General features: G+C 47.6%; 1 protein-coding gene across 1 annotated transcript in view; it reads right to left on the reverse strand.

Annotated features, from left to right (window-relative positions):
- Positions 1-11,056, reverse strand: part of SLIT3 (slit guidance ligand 3) — a 595,927-nt gene extending 584,871 nt beyond the window's left edge. The window contains exon 1 of the mRNA XM_055325906.1: positions 10,576-11,056. Coding sequence (XP_055181881.1) covers positions 10,576-10,754 — 179 coding nt within the window. The 5' untranslated portion in view covers positions 10,755-11,056. The remainder of the gene's footprint in view (positions 1-10,575) is intronic.
- Positions 11,057-17,028: the final 5,972 nt, after the last annotated feature.

Consider the following 17,028-nt stretch of genomic DNA (forward strand, 5'->3'; position numbering starts at 1 on the left):
GCCCTTTGCCTTGTCAGTCATTTGGTGAGAAGCAACAGTCCAGACTGCATTCCGTATTATTTTGAGCTATTCTAGTTATGAGGACATTTTGCTTGCTTTATTCATCCTTGTTCCTGGCACATAGTAGGCACTCAATAAATAGCTCCTTTAAATATCTCCATACTTCATACAGACCCTTATATAGTTCTACTTTTTTGGAAACAGCCATTTCTTAATTACTCAGGCAAAAAGTCTTCTAAACTTGAAGTTTAGAAGTTGCGTTGCCGACTTGGCTGGTGGAGTGCTTTACTTGCATTTGTAAGAGATGCACCTTAATAAGTGAAAAGGAAAACCTAGTGAGAGTTTGAAGGCATGGGGGGTGACTTTGAACTCATTGAGTTTCCTCTTCTAAAAATGCAGAAAATCATCTTTCAGATACAGGATTTAGTGGCTAAAATCTGATATCACAGATGGACTCATTAAAGTATTCACAGAGCAATAAATTTGGGAGGCATCGGCAGACATCTGATATCATATAAACCTTGTGTCAGCCCCGTGGGAGAAGGGCTAGTCCTACCATTCTGAAGGTTACAGATGAGAAAACTGAGACTCAGAAAGAAACTTGTATAAGGTCCACAGTTAAAAGAAAAAGGAGGGGGGTTATGGAAACCAGGATTCTACCTTGGTCCTTTTACTCCTTTAAGGTTATATCAAATTGTACTCCTCATTGGTTTCTCACTAATACCAGTTAGAAACCCCATATATAAAACACTCACCTACCTACATTCTAGAGCTGGGCAGAGATAAGGAGAAGAAGAAAGAGTATCAGCAAAGTGCTAGATAGGCTAGAAACTTCTGCACCGCATTTCTGAACAGGACATCTCTTTAATGAAGTCATCATTGCTGAGCTTTTCAATTGCAGAAAACTCTGCTGTATTCTGTTTGGATCACAGGGAACTCAGCAGCATATTGAAAGTAATTTATCATTCACAGAGTCCAGCTGAGGACCATCTTTACACTTCACTCTGGGCATGAATAAAAGGCTTCAGGTGGCCATGAAAATGAGATTGTTCCTGGAACACAACCACAAGCTGGGAGTCCCCAGTCTCCAGCGAAGGTCCAGGCTACAAAGATGCTCCTGAAATCTAATTTCAGGACCCAAGGTTTAATCCGAATTCAGTGCCGAGGCTATAGAGAGCTACACGGAGGGTAGGGGACAGTGAGAAGGCAAGAAGCCAAGCTGGAAGGGTCAAGGCAGGGGCCAGGAGCAGCTCAAATTCAGGTAGAGATGCACAAAATACATGTATTAGTACATGTATTAGAAGAGGACCAAGGACTCCACACCTCGTAGACTAGCCTGAGTCAGGGCATACAACTAATTCTAGAGCGCAGGGGAACAAGGAGTGGGTATGCCAGGTAGTAGACAGGAACTGGGGAGGCCGAAAAACTCAAGAGGGAGTCAAGGTGGGTGGTTCAATGTGCTGGCTGACTTTCAGGAACCACAATCCACACGACTGCCAAGTGCAGAATGAATCAGGGGTCGAGAACCCAGACTGGTGTTTCGGACAAGAGGAGTCCAAGCCCACACAAGCAGTGATAAGGCTGTGAAAAGTGAAGTCATATTTACTATTTACTCCATCCAGGATGCATCATATATATGTCCTGTTCTACCAGGACACGATCTCAGAGTAGGGGAACCCAAAGATCATGGCTGAGAGAAATCAAGTGGTACATCTAACTGGAGGGGAAGGCAATCCCTGCAAAAATTTAAGCAAATACTTGTGAAGGAAAATACTGGTCAGGAAGCCTTGTCAGAATTCTTTTTAGAGCGTTTATCCCCTCAAATCCAGAATAAAAATAATAATTAACCACATAACCATAATGATACTTTTCTTCAGACCTGACCTAACGAATTCTTCTCTAGATACCCTTGTTATATGAATCTTCCTAAAGCACAGTTCCTATCATTTTAAATTGGGCTTAGGCTTTCTTTTGTTCCATGTAACTATGAACTTCTGCAAATCTGTACCACATTTCCATTACTATCTATGGGAACCCTATTCATCCTTCAAGCTCCAATTTGAATGCTGACTACTCCCCCAAACTGGACATGATGGTTGTACCCCCTACTGTCCAGAACACAGCACTAAAGATTAAACATTAAACAGGTGCTCACTGTTTCAATTGGGACTCATTTTTTCCTTCTTTTCTCCTTTCTCTTATTTGAGGATTGGGTTTGGAAGACAAGAAAGGGGGCTGACTTCAAAGGTTTGTTGAGGAATGGTATGATCAGTGAATGGAGCACAGACCTGACACACCAGTCAGCCTAAATGAGCCTTGATTCTACTGCTCCAACCTGGGAAAGTTACTTCACCTCTCTTAGTTTCCTTATCTATAAAATGAGGACAGGATGAGTCTCTGCCTTGCATGATTGTTAAATTAAGTAAGAGAAAGTGTCTAAAGAAAGGATGAGAGCAGTGCCAGGCACAATGAGGGACTTAATAAACAGCAGCTGTTGCAGTGGCAGCGATTGTTGTTGTCATTATCATCATCATTGTTTAGAAATTTGGGTAGAGTCTGTGCACCTCTATGCTTCACTCTCCATCACGTTCATTCCCAGCATTACTCAAGCAAATATGCTCTGTGCCAATGAGCACCCAAGACATTACAGAAAATCACTTTGCAAGAGTGAGGCCTCTCAGTGGAGCTCTGCTGCTGACAGAAGAGCCCAATTTCTCGGGCTACAATACTTTACAGGAGAGAACATGTATACACATGCACACGCACACGCACACACACATACACACACATCCCATCTCATCCCATGCTCATGAGGCTTTTGGCACCAGCCTAATAGGACAAGCAAGAATGAAGCTCAAGTCACAACTGAAAGTGCTATGAGAAATCAAGACTTTAGAAAATATTTAACAAACAGAGGAATTAAGCATTAATAGGAAATCATTCCAGAGAAAATATGAACAACAGAACCCCAGGGAAAGGAGATGCTACGGGCCAATAAGATCTCAACATTTCTATCCATCCCAGTCAGAAAGAAGAGGACAATATATTCATGTAATCCACATCCCAGCCATAGAAAGACTTTACACAAGGAGAGAGGACTCCGTTATATTGACAACCTGGATAAAGATCCATAGGGCAAGCTCAGGAGCACTGCAGAGGGAGTGGGGGGAGGAGTGGTAACACACTAGATGGGAGAATCAAAACAGAAAATGTTGCTGAAAAGCTGATGAAATTAAACTATTTGCCAAAATTTAATTAGGATAATGCAAAGTGTTGGACTCCAACATGGACTCCAAAATGTCAATTGCACAAGTCTGGGATGGGGAACACAGGATAAAATAGCAACAGGGCTGGGAGCCACTGGGGATGCAATGAACAGCCTGGTGGAAATAAGCCTACCCAGAGGTGTGGTTGAAGTGAAAATGCCCCTTTAGGAAGTTGACAGAAGTCCAGATAGCAGGGAAGTAGAAGGATTCATTCTAACTAATGCAAGCAAAGAAAACTGGTACCTATTTGGAGGAAGAGAAGTGGGAATAGGAAGAGGGCCTGTCTCAGAGTCTAACACACACAGAATAGTTGAGGCAATTATAAAAATTTATGGAAGAGAGAAGAAGACTAAGATAAGTGGGTAGTGAGAAACACGACAGCAGTAACATTTTTGAAATCCTACCATTTGGAAGAAGGATTATACTTGCTCTGTGTAACAACAGTCAGGGGGAGATAAGTTCAACCCCCAGGCAAAGAAAATTTTCTTGTTAAAACTCTATTCTAAAGTGGAATAAATTGCTTTAAGAAGAACGGAGTTCCTCCCCACTAGATGTAATCAAGCACAGGAGAATGACCACTCACTCTCTCCAAAACTATGCTGGTGGAAGATCAAACTGCACATGGTTAGAACTTGAACTAGACAATCTACATGGTTTCAAATCAGGCTTTGTCTTGGACAATTCCATAGTCAGTAAGAATTATGATGATAAGGGGGATCCCTGGGTGGCGCAGCGGTTTGGCGCCTGCCTTTGGCCCGGGGCGATCCTGAAGACCCAGGATCGAATCCCACGTTGGGCTCCCGGTGCATGGAGCCTGCTTCTCCCTCTGCCTGTGTCTCTGCCCTCTCTCTCTCTCTCTCTCTCTCTCTCTCTCACTCTCTCTCTCTCTCTCTGTGTCTATCATAAATAAATAAAAATTTATTAAAAAAAAGAATTATGATGATAAGAGTACCAAGAGTACTCATGGAAGATACATTGTGATCTGGACAGTCCATGGGAGTAAATTCAATATGAAGGGGGTATTCTTATTATTCCCACATTACAAATGAGAAAACTGAGGTCACCCAGCTGGCAAGCACAGAAACCAGGAGCGGACCCATCTAGTTCTGAAGTCTATGTCTTTACCCAAAGGTTGTTATTTTTCCTACCTCCTTATCCACTCACTATTGAGGATGTTCAATCACACACTCCTGATGAATGTAATGTTTCCCAGGGAATGGTGTATCAAATATAGTGCTGGCGACAGAACTACAAAGACCACAGCGAGTGGGAAGAAAAGTACAGCCTCTGGCAGACCAGCAATAGCAGTACTTACAAAACACAATCCAGGTCTTCAGAATAGAGAAGCAGAAGATTCCCATTATAAGCACTTCCCACCTGGACAAGGCTGATTTAAATTTAAGGCTGGAGAATGATAAATAATAGAGAGTCCTGAAAACTCAACACCATGTACCCTAGCAGGGTACCCTCTGCATCTATCCTATCTGAAACTAGTAATGGTCCAGAAAAGCTCTCTGGAAAAGCCTCCATGCCTTGTTTTTTTTTGTTTTGTTTTTTTTTCCTTTTCAGCAGTTAGTTCTAAAAAGGGTTAAGACCACCTTACATAATGAGGGTGGAGCATACTAGTAAATACAGCTGTTTCAAGTAAAAGCAGTAACAGAGGCAGACACGGGAAGTCAGTAAAAGGTATTTAGGGAAAGACAGAAGGAATGAGCATTGAAAAAAAAAATGTCAGGGCCAAATATTCCCCATGAAAATCCAACCCCCCAAAATAAATAAATAAAATGCATTCCGTATTTAAATATACCACAAAGCAGCACGCCCATGGAAAAGATATAAACCACTTCAACCATAATCCCCTTTTTATGGAACAGAGGCCAACCTGGGCTTAGCTAGAGAGGAGAGGGAGGGGACCAGGCACGAGTTTGCTGGGCACAGTCTACATGCAGGCGAGGAGCTTGCCTCGATGGGACACATTGAGAGTAGGCATCTCAAACTTTCCAGCTGGATGGAGCCTGAGATGAAGAAATAGAAATGATAGCCATGGTCACCACTATTAATAGTTGATGGAGGCCAGGTACTGTGTTAAGCACTTCCTGTTTACTATTTTTTTTTAAGATTCTATGTATTTATTCATGAGAGACAGACAGAGAGAGAGAGAGAGAGAGAGAGAGAGAGAGAGGGGCAGAGACCCAGGTAGAGGGAGAAGCAGGCTCCATGCAGGGAGCCTGACGTGGGACTCGATTCCAGGACCCCGAGGATCACGCCCTGAGCCAAAGGCAAGATGCTCAACCACTGAGCCACTCAGGCGTCCCCCTGTTCATTATTTCATTTGATTCTCCCCAAGAGGAACATTTACTATGCACACTTGACAGGTAAGCAGTAGCAGCTGGAGAATCAAAGTGCCAGGCACTGTGCTGAGTGCATTACATGGTTTGTCCCAGGCCACGTTCACAACATGCCTACAGGGCCAGTGTGATTTTCTTTTTTTTTTTTTTAATTTTTATTTATTTATGATAGTCACACAGATAGAGAGAGAGGCAGAGACACAGGCAGAGGGAGAAGCAGGCTCCATGCACCGGGAGCCCGAGGTGGGATTCGATCCCGGGTCTCCAGGATCGCGCCCTGGGCCAAAGGCAGGCGCTAAACAGCTGCGCCACCCAGGGATCCCCTGTGATTTTCATCCCTATATTACAGCTGTGGAAAGAGGGTACAAAGGCATTAAATAGACTATAGCCCAGAGGAGTGGAGTAATTTGCCCAGGGCGCAAGAGCAAAGATATAACAGAGTCAGAATTCAAACCAGAGCTGTCTGTCTCCAGAGCCCACAGCCTAAACTAGTAGGCATGGGGTTCTGAAACCTTGCCACAGCCCACTTGGTCCATGCAAGAGATTCCATGGCTCTCAGATCTACCATTCTCACTTTCCAGGGGAGGAAGAACTCAGTGACAACAAACAGAACTGGAGAGAAATAAAATAACAATAAAAATGCAAAAAATGCAGAAATATACAAGACCCAGATGATCTGCAAAAGTAAAACTTAATAATGATCCTACAAATACATCAATTAATACAAGAAGAGCAGCAATCAAAAACCACAGAGAGCACAGGATGATGCTGATGAGTTCCTGATTAGAAAGGTCTACAGTTGAAGCGTTTGGGATTTCTAGCTCTTTTCAGGGGCATGTGCACAGTAGGAGTTTTGCAAGGTTGCTAAGCAATGCCTGGCAACCCGACTCCAGAGTGGATCACTCATTAGGAGTTCTTGGTAACTCTAGTAAGGCAATAATTTTAGTTCACAAAAGCCAAATGTTAGAAATCCTTAATAACTCACATAACAGGTTACTAGTAAGTTGCCTTTGGCCATACATAAAAAAGATGCAAAACCATAATCGCCCATCTTTCACTTGTAAGAAGTAAAGAAAACCTTGTATTTTTGAGACTTATTCATTCAGTCAACACATTCTGGTTGAAAACCTACTATGTGCCAACCACTGCTGTAGGCACTGGGGAAGAGGACCATACAGGGAAATCTATTCACACTACACTAGAATTCTACTTTCAGGAAAATGAGGCCCAGAAAGGCAGAGCAATCTATTCAGTTGCACAGCACACTGGAGGCAGGTGCGCTTAACTGCTCACATCCAATCCACAGGTTCACCAGGAAAGCAGTGTGCTTCTCTGAAAGGCCACATCACCATGGGTGGCTCAGAGAGGCCCCACAATTCACCAAACTGCCCCTAGTCCTCCGGGCTGGTTCTGAGGCTAAGAGTACCAGGATGCAGGGCTTGGCCATGGAGCATCTTGGCAAGTCTCCCACTTGACCCGGAGACCTCTGTGGTCAAGTGAGGGAAAGCCTGTGACACGGTGTCGGTTTTTATTGGACCTAACCACCGGCGAAGCTTGCCATCAGCTGGAGCGATGGAGAAAATTAAGTTACCACATTCTCACATTTCAGCCTTTTGCCCGTTTTCCTTCGCAAACAGGAAATGTTTATTTAAATACAGCAGTCTCCAGCATGTTCCAGAGCCAAGTGAAAAACCAAAGATGTCCACTCTTGCCCCACTCCACTGTTCAGGCCACCACCTCGCCGCGGGTGAGAAGTAGGCCTCTGCTTGCCTTTAGGCAGCACAGGGAGAAGGGGCCCCTTGTGAGAGTTGGTTTTCATCTGTCTCCTCTTTTTCCAGGCTGAGATTGTGGTTGGAGAAGAATTACATCTGTGGGCTCCTTTTGTACTCAGAAGGGTAAATGCGACATCTGTTTACTCTGTGCTCCATGGTAAATGTTTTGTTTCAGGCACCACCATTCACTTCCTCTCCTCTTGTCCTCTATCTTTGCTGCACGGATAATAAATTACCCTGAATTCTCCCCTGCGTTTATTTAGCTTTCTTGTGGGTGTCACCTCCTCATTGAAGGAAAAAAAAAATTGTCAGTAGTTTATAAACGACAGAGAGTTTCTCTTTCTGTGTAATGTGCTGACATTATGGAGAAGAAGCTGGAACACAGACCCCAAACTCTGATACCAGCTTAATCATGAACAATATAACAGGCCCCACTCCAGGCCTGAAGCAAACCCAAATGGTGACCACATTATCCCCATGCAGATTTTCCTTAAGGGGTGGCACGAGCAGATGAGGCCTCAGAAGTCAAAACCCCCAGAGAAACAATCACACACACACACAAACTCTCTCTCTCTCCTACAGAAAAGCCTCTCTGGGAGGTCAAGTCGCAGGAATGGAGAAGGGAGAAAATGCTTCTCCTTTGTTATAAAACACAACATAAACATTAGAGATCGGGAAACTGGATTTTAGGAAGGTCCCGAGCATGTGATGCCAATGCTGACAGGCCATACGCACCCCCATGAAGAAAGGAGTCCTGGGGAGTTTCAAAGGCTCACTAAAGGAAGTTTCCTTCTGTCCTCTTGCTTACATTCTTTAAGTTGAATTGCTGGTTTTCTTCTGTATATGCAATGATTTTATATACAGTTACTGGGACGCAGTAGATGTTCAAGTAATGTTTGTTGAATGAATGAAGAAAGAAATGAATGAGAAATTCCTCACTAGAGAAATCCTTCCCATAGCTTAGAAATGCCAAACATCCCCCCCAAGAGTTTGCAGAACTCAGTCGTTCCATCTGAGTTGACTGACAGAGGATGAGAGGTGGTGAAGGATGGTTAGAGGGGTGCTCCTCACCCCTGCAGCACTCCTGACCAAGCTTTCTTCTAGAGGCTGCACACTCTCCTCGGGGAGGTAGAAGATCAGAATGAGGAGCCAGCCTTGGCAGCTGTGTCCCTCCATTCACGTCAGCCAAAGAGGCACCAGTGACTGGAACCGAGGGGGATGAGACTCAAATGTTGAAGACGACCTCCCACTCTGCCAATGCCTGTGAATGACCATGACTGCAGCAGGACCCCATGGGAATGCCCAGGACTTAACCTCCACCCAGTTTCTCCAGTTGTAGAACAGATGGGCAGTTCCAAGCTGCCTGGGTCTCCTAGGGAAGGCGGGTGGGTGGCATGTTGGCAGTGCTGTGCCTGCAGCTTCAGAAGACTTCCTACATGCCAGCAGGAGAAGAGCCCACTCTCCTTGGCTTCCCAAACATGTGCCATGTTTTCGAGGATGGAGGAGAGATTGTCTCAAGACTCCAAACAGGAGAGCTAATGTCATTGCAAGCTGAACGTTTGCAGGGTGTACCTGAAGCAGTAGCTAGGGCAGCCTATTTCTATGACCCGAGCCCAGTCAGAACCCTCACAGGACCGTCTATTTACAGATCTTGGCCCAAACTCACCCTTGTTCCAAAAATGGCTAGCAGAGTGGTAGATATCCAAAAAATGCCACTACAACAAATTTTTAACTGGTACTGTAAAATTTAAGGTCTGAATTAAGCTGTGGACACTTGGATTGTGGCTCCTTTATTGCAAATTAACTTGCTGCCATTATCTTGGACAAGTCATTTCAAATGTCTGAGCCTCCTTTTCTACATATGTTAATGAAGGTTCAGCTCCAACACTCTAGAACTGCATGAACACACAGAATAATGAATGCACTTGGGAAAAAAAAATGTCTTGAGTCACAGGAAAGCTCCAGGAAAAAGGAAGGCAGTTCTATTGAGTCTCTGCCCAGGGACACATGGGGTTCGAGGAAGAGAAGTGGAGTGACGGGAGGTGATCAACAGGAATAACACTCTCTAGGACAATTCATTCAGTCTCATGCCACTGTCCTTCGGCCTAAAGTCAAGAAGGCAGACTGGAAGACCCAGCGCGCCCGGGGCTAAAATGGGGAGGGAGACAGAGAGAGAGCAAGACATGGGGAAGTCCATTACTCTCACCCACTTCTGGGCTGTGTTCCCAGGCCGGTTCCAACCCCCTCCACCATCTCTCCCTCCTTCCTTACTCCCCAACTGCGGGCTGGGAAGAGCCCACCCTCGGAGTCCACGTTCTGAATTGGGCCCGAGGATCAAAATGATAAATGTTTCCAAAACGTTGACATATGAAAAGTAAATATTTGGTTGCACAATTGGGGTTAAAACGAGGGTCAATCCACCCCACTCTCCGAACGCCTCTCCTCTCGCTGCCAAGCCCAGGATCCGAGGCTGAGTGCGGTTTGTAAGATTATAGCGCTCGGTCTCATTTAAAGGGCTGTCAGCATTTCCATTCTCCGGCCCGGTGTGGGGAGGCATTTATGACCGAGCCATAAAAATTTCTCCCCGGCTGCAACTTGGCATCTGCGAGGCTGCGCCCCAGGCAGGGCGGGTTCTGCAAGCACCCGCTCGGAGCTCGGCCGGTCCCTCCGAAGTCAGACCTTCGCACACGCCCCCAACTTCGCTCGCAAGGGCAGCCAGAAAGCGGCTCACCACAGCCGGGGCCCCGGGTCCGGTGCCCTTGCGCCCCGTCCCTCTCAGGCTGCGCTGCGCCCGGTGCTGCGTGAGCGCCGAGCGCGGACCCTGCCTCCCCGTCAGGCCGCGCCGGCTGCGGGGCTCGTCCTCGCCCAGCTTCCCGCCAGCGCCGCCGGACGCCGCCCGCGGGCCCGCGAGGACCCGGCACCCCTGCACCCCGGCACCCGGAGACGCTCTGCTCCTCCTTGCCGGCCGCGGGGGCGCCTCCAGACCTCTCCCCTGGAGCGGCGCAACGCCGGGGACCCCAGCTCAGGAGCGAGGGCTCCGGCCCGGGGCGGGGGTCGGCAGCGGCTGCACCCAGCGCGGCCAAGGGGGGAGGGACGGCCTGGCGGGGGGGGGGCAGGGGCAGGGGCAGGGGCGGGGGGCCAGGTGGGTGGCCGGGCCGGGGGCGGGCGGGGGCGGGCGGGGGTACTCACAGGCGCTCGGCGTTGCGGGGTACGCCCCGGGGAACCGCCCGGAGGCCCAGCCCGTGGCAGTCCACGCTGGCGGCGGAGCAGGTACACTTGGTGGGGCAGGCGGCGGCGGGGGGCCACGGCCCGCTCAGGACGCTCGCCAGCGCCAAGGCCAGCGCCAGGCGGGCGCGCACGGGGGCCATGGTGCGCGGGGGCCCGCGCGCGGAGGAGGCTGCCTCGGTGGGGCAGGACGCGCGGAGCCCGAGCGGCCGGGGGAGCGGGCGGCGGGCCGGGCGCGGAGGAGGAGCGAGCTCGGCGCTCAGGCGCACGGGGCGCGGGCGGAGCGGGGCGCGCCGGGCGGCGGCGGCGGCGGCGGCGGCGGCGGCAGCAGCTGCTCCATGCGCGGGGCCGGCGCTGCCCCGCCGCGCATCGCTCGGGGCGCCCAGGTGCCGAGCGCCTCCCGGCCCCGCGAGCCCGCGGCGGGGGGCGCGGGCCAGGTCGGCGAGCGGAGGGCGAGCGCGGGGCGGCGCGGCGCCCGGGGACGTCCGCCGCGGGGCTGAGCTGCGGGGCGCGGGGGCGGCGGCGGCGGGGGCGGCGGGGGCGGCGGCCGGGGCTCGGGGCGGCGGGGCAGCGGGCCGGCTCTCGCGCTCTCCATTCACTGAGCGGGGCAGACACCGGAGACGCGGGGCCCACCCCTCCCGCCCCCCAAAAACGCCAGCTCCGCCGCCCATTGGCTGCGCCGCGCGTCATGTCGACCAAGTTGGGAACTTTGCTGGAGCGACCGCGAGCCGGAGGGGAGGAGGCAGGGGGTGAGGGAGAGGGAAGGAAGGGGCTCGGCCAGCGGGGCCCCCGAAGGGAGGCCCGTTCCCTGCTCGGCAGGCGGCCGAGGCTTGACCAGGCTGGGGCACGCTCCCCTTACTCTGGCGCTGGGCGAGGCGCTCGGCTCGTGTTCTTTCCTTGGGCCCCAACACCGTCCTGCCACCCCGTTTTACAGATGAAACAAAACTCCGAGGCCACACACACGGCTGCCAGGTACCCTCAGCCGCAGCGCCCGTGGTCGCTCCTGGGCGCCACGGCCCATGGAAGCTGGGCCCTTAGCCCCTCTACAAACGTCCTCAAAAATTCCACCTCATCTTGGCGAAGATCCTCAACTTCTTCCTAAAGGACCTATTGTATTGACACTAACAGACCTCGCAGCCACGCGTGTCGCATGGAATGTCTGTCCGTGTCGTTCTGGCCTCTGCTGGCAAACCCCACACCCAGGCCTGCCCTGCTTTGCCCAGACCCAACGCGAGCTGCGCTGCTCAAAGTAGTGATGGCAGCAGGGACGTGGCCCCCTGCATCGGCAATGCCTATTCATAGTCAGCGTCTGCTTCCTGACTGGGTGACTCGGGGCCATGCATGTCACCTCTGAGCCTTGGTTTCCTCAAAGCAAGGGGCCACAGCTCTGTCTGGGCCCCCCTCACAGGGTTGCTTGGAGCATCAAAGAAGAGAAAGTGTTTTTGCAAAACAGTGATTCGCATGTGAGACATCCCTCCTGCCCCCAGAGCCTTCATTCTTCCATAGCGCTCTAAATTGGCCAGGTCTGAGCTTTTCCAGATGCTCGTGGGGAGGGGCGCGTGTGTTAGAGGCTCCATAAATACTTGTAGGAATGATTTTGTTTGTTTGTTTGGAGGGAGATGGCAGGAACTGGAGGAAGTATTGCCCAGACTTCCTTGAGGTCTGCTCACAGTGGAAAAGTCTAAATGAGCCCCGAACATTCGCATGTGCATGCGTGCACACACATACTTGTGCACACAGATGCTTATACTCAGGCTCACACACACACACACACACACACACACCCATATACACACAATCACATACACGCATATGTACATGTATATTCTCACACCACACACAATCACACGTACCATACCACAATAACAATTATGCCACTGAGAGCTCTTTCCTTTTCTTTTATATAAATATGATTCTAATTCCTTCTACCTCATTTTCCTTCAAGGAAATTTTCAACGACTTGACCATATCCTGTGAATTTATAGTAGAGGTGCAGATTTTATTTTATTCTATTTAACATATTTTCAAAATCATAGCTCCAGGCACCCAACTGCACGTAGGTGTACACATGCATACACAGTCACACACACTTCAGCCCCTCCATCATTCATAAACACATTAGGTGTGATTTACTGCTGTTATTCTTGGGAGCAGCTTTCTATGCAGATGCTGTTGTCATCGCCCTCTGGTGGCCATAGAGGGTGTATGCTCTGGTCCATAGGGTGACTTCAGCTTTTAAGAACTCTAAACATCCTTTCCTCTGAAACTTTCCTCCAAACCTTGAACCAATTTAGTACCAGGACTGAGGCAGATGAGAGAACTGGGCAAAGACCCAAGGGCACAAAAGCGTCTCAGACTGTCTGGAGCAGAAAAGAGTGGGGTTTTCTTTGTTTTCCCAAATGCACGCTAGAGCATGTTTTGCAATCCCTTTAGGCTGGGCCTGGATCTGTGCTCCAGCACAGTGTGGGGCTGGGGGTGGGGCAGGGACTGTGTTTTCCATTTAAGCTGTTGGAGGATTTCATGAGCCTGACTAGATCTTTAAGTGACTTCATAGGCATTCAAGCGTGCTTGCCTTTCCTTGGGAGAACACTTTAGAACAGAGCCTGGGAGTCAGCTATCCCTGAGGAAGAGGCAAGTGGAAGAAACAGGAGGTACACAGGACATGGCCATACAGAATCAGGGAGTGTGGCTGAAGCAACCTTGAAAATCACCTGATCCAGCATTTCTGCAAGTGTGTTCTGATGACTACGAGTTCTACATGTTTCTTCAAGAAAGTGGGGGAGGGAGTTCTTGGGCAAAAATAGGGTGAAAAATGCTCACTTTCACCACTCTTGGAGATTTGTATCACCAATGAGCATATTAAAGATTCCAAGAAGTCCTGCAGTAAAGAAACCAGTTTAAGGTTTGTTGAACCCAGTTTCCCAGTGTAGCTGACTCTTCTGCATGCAAACTTAAAATTCTTTTGAAATTTTTGGAGAACACCCAATATAATTCAGTCCCTGTATTCAATAACATGGAAACTGAGTCTCACAGAGGGAAGGGCACTGGTACAGGTTATCGAACTAATTAGTGCAAGAGCCAGAGGCAGGCCCCAGGGCTCCCAGTGTCTAGAATTAGGCTCCATCCACTCTCTCCTACTGACTCTGAAGCATTACTCCTCTCAGAGAAGGATGAGTAAGTCCTTAGAAGGTCAGTTTGTTGGGTAGGACTTTTTATGTCTAAGTACCAGAGATGGCTTTTACACTTTGTGGTGTGATTTTCAGAGTTCCACATAAGCCTCTGGGGCCAACTTTTGGATTTTTTTTCTTCAGTTTTCTCTAGGCGTCTCAAAAGCAAACTGCCTACCCATCCCCCCAAGAAACCCACCTCAAATTTTCTCCTCCTCTTGTTTTCTATCTCTCAGTGGAAGTCCACTATTTACATGGCTACTGTAATCAGTTGAGGTTTTCTGGTTGCAATAATAGAAAATAATTAACTGAACTAAAAAATAGTTTTTAGGAAGGCCTTTGGGTAGCATACAAAATTAAAGAGGAAGAATCTAAAGAAGGAAGTTTTTAAAAAGACGCAGACAAAGCAGGATCTAGAATCAAGCCCAAGCCCAAATTCCCAAATTCCCAAGATGCAAAGACTGGCCTCAGGCCGTGTGAATCACCTTATTAGCCAAAGAAGACAAGAATCTAAGGATAACAGTTCCCTGGAAGTTATACTCAGTTAGGCAGGCAGGAGCAGGCTCTCAAAGGAAAACTAGGGAGCTGTTAGCTGAAAAAGCAGGGCAATGACAAGATGGCAAAACAGCACCAAAGTATCTTCCCTCTGTTTCACACCACAGCTATTTAGTTCGTGAGTTCCATTAATTCTTCCCCATGAGTATCACTTGCATCTGTCCCTCTTCATCTTTGGGCCTCCTGCTGTTGTTCAGATCCTGGTTTCATGCAAGGCCATTGCTCATACCAACCTCCACATCAATTCTCTTCCTTTGTCTTTTGTTTCACCAATTCATCCTTGGCCCTGATGATCAAGGGATTTTTCTAAAACGCACACATGATAATGCAATTCTATATCTCATCTCCTCCCACTCTCCCACACTCACTCAACATCACTCCTGAACATTTTTCCTGGCTCTCTCCTATCTGGCTAGCCCAGAGTCAGTTGAGCTATCCATTACAACAGGAAACCTTGCTGATCAAGTCTATTGGATTCATAAAGTCAGGGAATCTATAAAATCTATTAATTCCAACATTTATTATAAAAAATTTCAAACGTACAGAAGTACCTAATTCATTTTTGCTTGATGCTTGATGCCTAGAGGTGCAAATACATCTTTGATGATTGATGAATGACTAACAAGTATGTGAATGAATGATCTCTCCAATCACGTAGCTTATTTGACATTCTCTCGCTGCAGTTTTACTTATTTTGATCAGTGTTATTTGATCTTTTGGGGGAGGAAAATGAGACTACATTCTTCTAGAAACTTTGAGTGGGTTTTTTTGAAAACTATACACATTCCCTGCCCCACTCCCCATTATGATATGTTTGTTCCCATCCCATTGTAACTTACCATTTGTACTAGTCATTCTCCAGTGGATTGTCCAGATTGCTCCGCTCACCACCACCCTGTTCTCTTTGCTAGGAGGCTGACCTCTATGGGCTGTATCACGTGTATTCCTTTGGGTCTGCCCATGTGGGGAACTAGCCCAGAAATCTGGAGAAAAGGCCAGTGCTTCCCCCAAATGACAGAAGTGTGGCAGTGGCTACCTTCCTTTACTGAAGGTCATAGTTCCTGATCTCCAGCTGCCAATCCTATCTCCTTTTATCTCTTTAGAGTGTAAGAGTAGGAACAGCCTCCCACAACTGCTAAACCTTGGCCAGTCCCCAACTCTTGATTCCTTCATCCTGCCTCACTTTTCTAAATAGTCCTGTTACTAAACCTTCTTCAAATTACTCCTTTGGGTTATGCTATTTCCTACCAGGGGCCCTGACACGGATACACTACCTCACTGAGCCATCAAGGCAAATCTGTGAGGAATATGTGAACAGAGAGGGGAGGGAGAGAATGAAAGCTCTGATTTGAGATTAAGACGGTGATTCCTATTAAATCTAACTGGGGGAGGGGAAAACTCACATATGTGAATTTTAGGTCATTTCAGGGGAGCAAAATTAAGTAATGGTACCATCAGCTGGACCTAGAATGTCATTTTTTTTCCATGCAAATGCTTCTTTTTCTCTCTCTTGAGAAAGAAAGAATAGTAAAGTTTCACTGCCAGTTACTCTATTGAGCTTCTCCAAAGGTCAATATCTACTCTGACTAGATAAATGTTTGAAGGATGAATACCTAACTTTAAAATAAATAACCTATCCTGGAAAGGAAGATGGAGCAATAGAATCTTCCAAAATCTAGATTCACCTGTAGTGGACGACTCTTATTTGATCTTTCACTACAACTATGTTATTATAATTTAGGATTTCCTTGTTCTTATATGAACTTTCCTCCCTCTCAAGAAAGTGGTTTCCTTGGGGTAAGCACATGATTGACATAAGCCAATTAGAGTCTTCCCTGAAATTTTTCCAACTGGAACTGGAGAAAGAGATTCAGTTCCTCTGTGATTGTAAAGCTGGAACATGTGAGAAACTGGAATGAGTAGATGTATTTTCAGTTGCGTGGCCCAGCTGGTAGAATAAAATGGATTTGACCCATTTTCTAGAAGTGTAAGTGGCATCTAGCTTAATTTAGCAATCAAACAGCCATTTATTGGGAACATCATATATGCCCAGGAGAAGACACAGCCCACAGCTGCCAACAATCCAATTAGGAAGATAAGTTCAAGATATATGAAAGAAGGTAAAAAAAATATATATATGGTATATAATTAAATTCTAATTAATGTGAGTCAGATAGCAAGTGCTACAAAAATTCTTAAAAAAGGAGAAATTACTTCAGGCTGAATTGGAAGTGTTGAGGAATGCCATTTGGTTTTTGGAAGATACATAGATTTGATGTGTTCAATGAGAGTGAAAGGGCCTTAATCTCGAGGGAAGCAGAGGCAAGGAGGCAGGAAGAGAATGGTATAAAAGTGTGAGGAAATGGTTTTGGGAATGTGGAATATAAGAGAGTTTAGGGCAGATTTCTATTGGTTTGAGAGCAAATTTGAGAAAAAGCTTTGATGCCAGATTTGCTCTTGGACATGAGTTGGCCACCTTGCTTTAGAAGCTAGAGGGCCCTGTGCAGAGGCAATGACTAATCTTGAGCAATGCTACAGATTGGCATCCCCAGAAAAGAATCAGAAATGTGTCCCAGATCAACTTTGCCCTGTTCTGTAAGGAGGTCAGATGAAGTTAGGAGCTCTTATTTCTCTAAACTGGTGCATCGAGATGGTGGTGACTCAGCCAGATGTGGGGTCAGTCTCCTAGTCCTTA

The sequence above is a fragment of the Nyctereutes procyonoides genome, unplaced genomic scaffold, assembly GCF_905146905.1.
Source record: "Nyctereutes procyonoides isolate TBG_1078 unplaced genomic scaffold, NYPRO_anot_genome, whole genome shotgun sequence".
Taxonomy (NCBI): domain Eukaryota; kingdom Metazoa; phylum Chordata; class Mammalia; order Carnivora; family Canidae; genus Nyctereutes; species Nyctereutes procyonoides.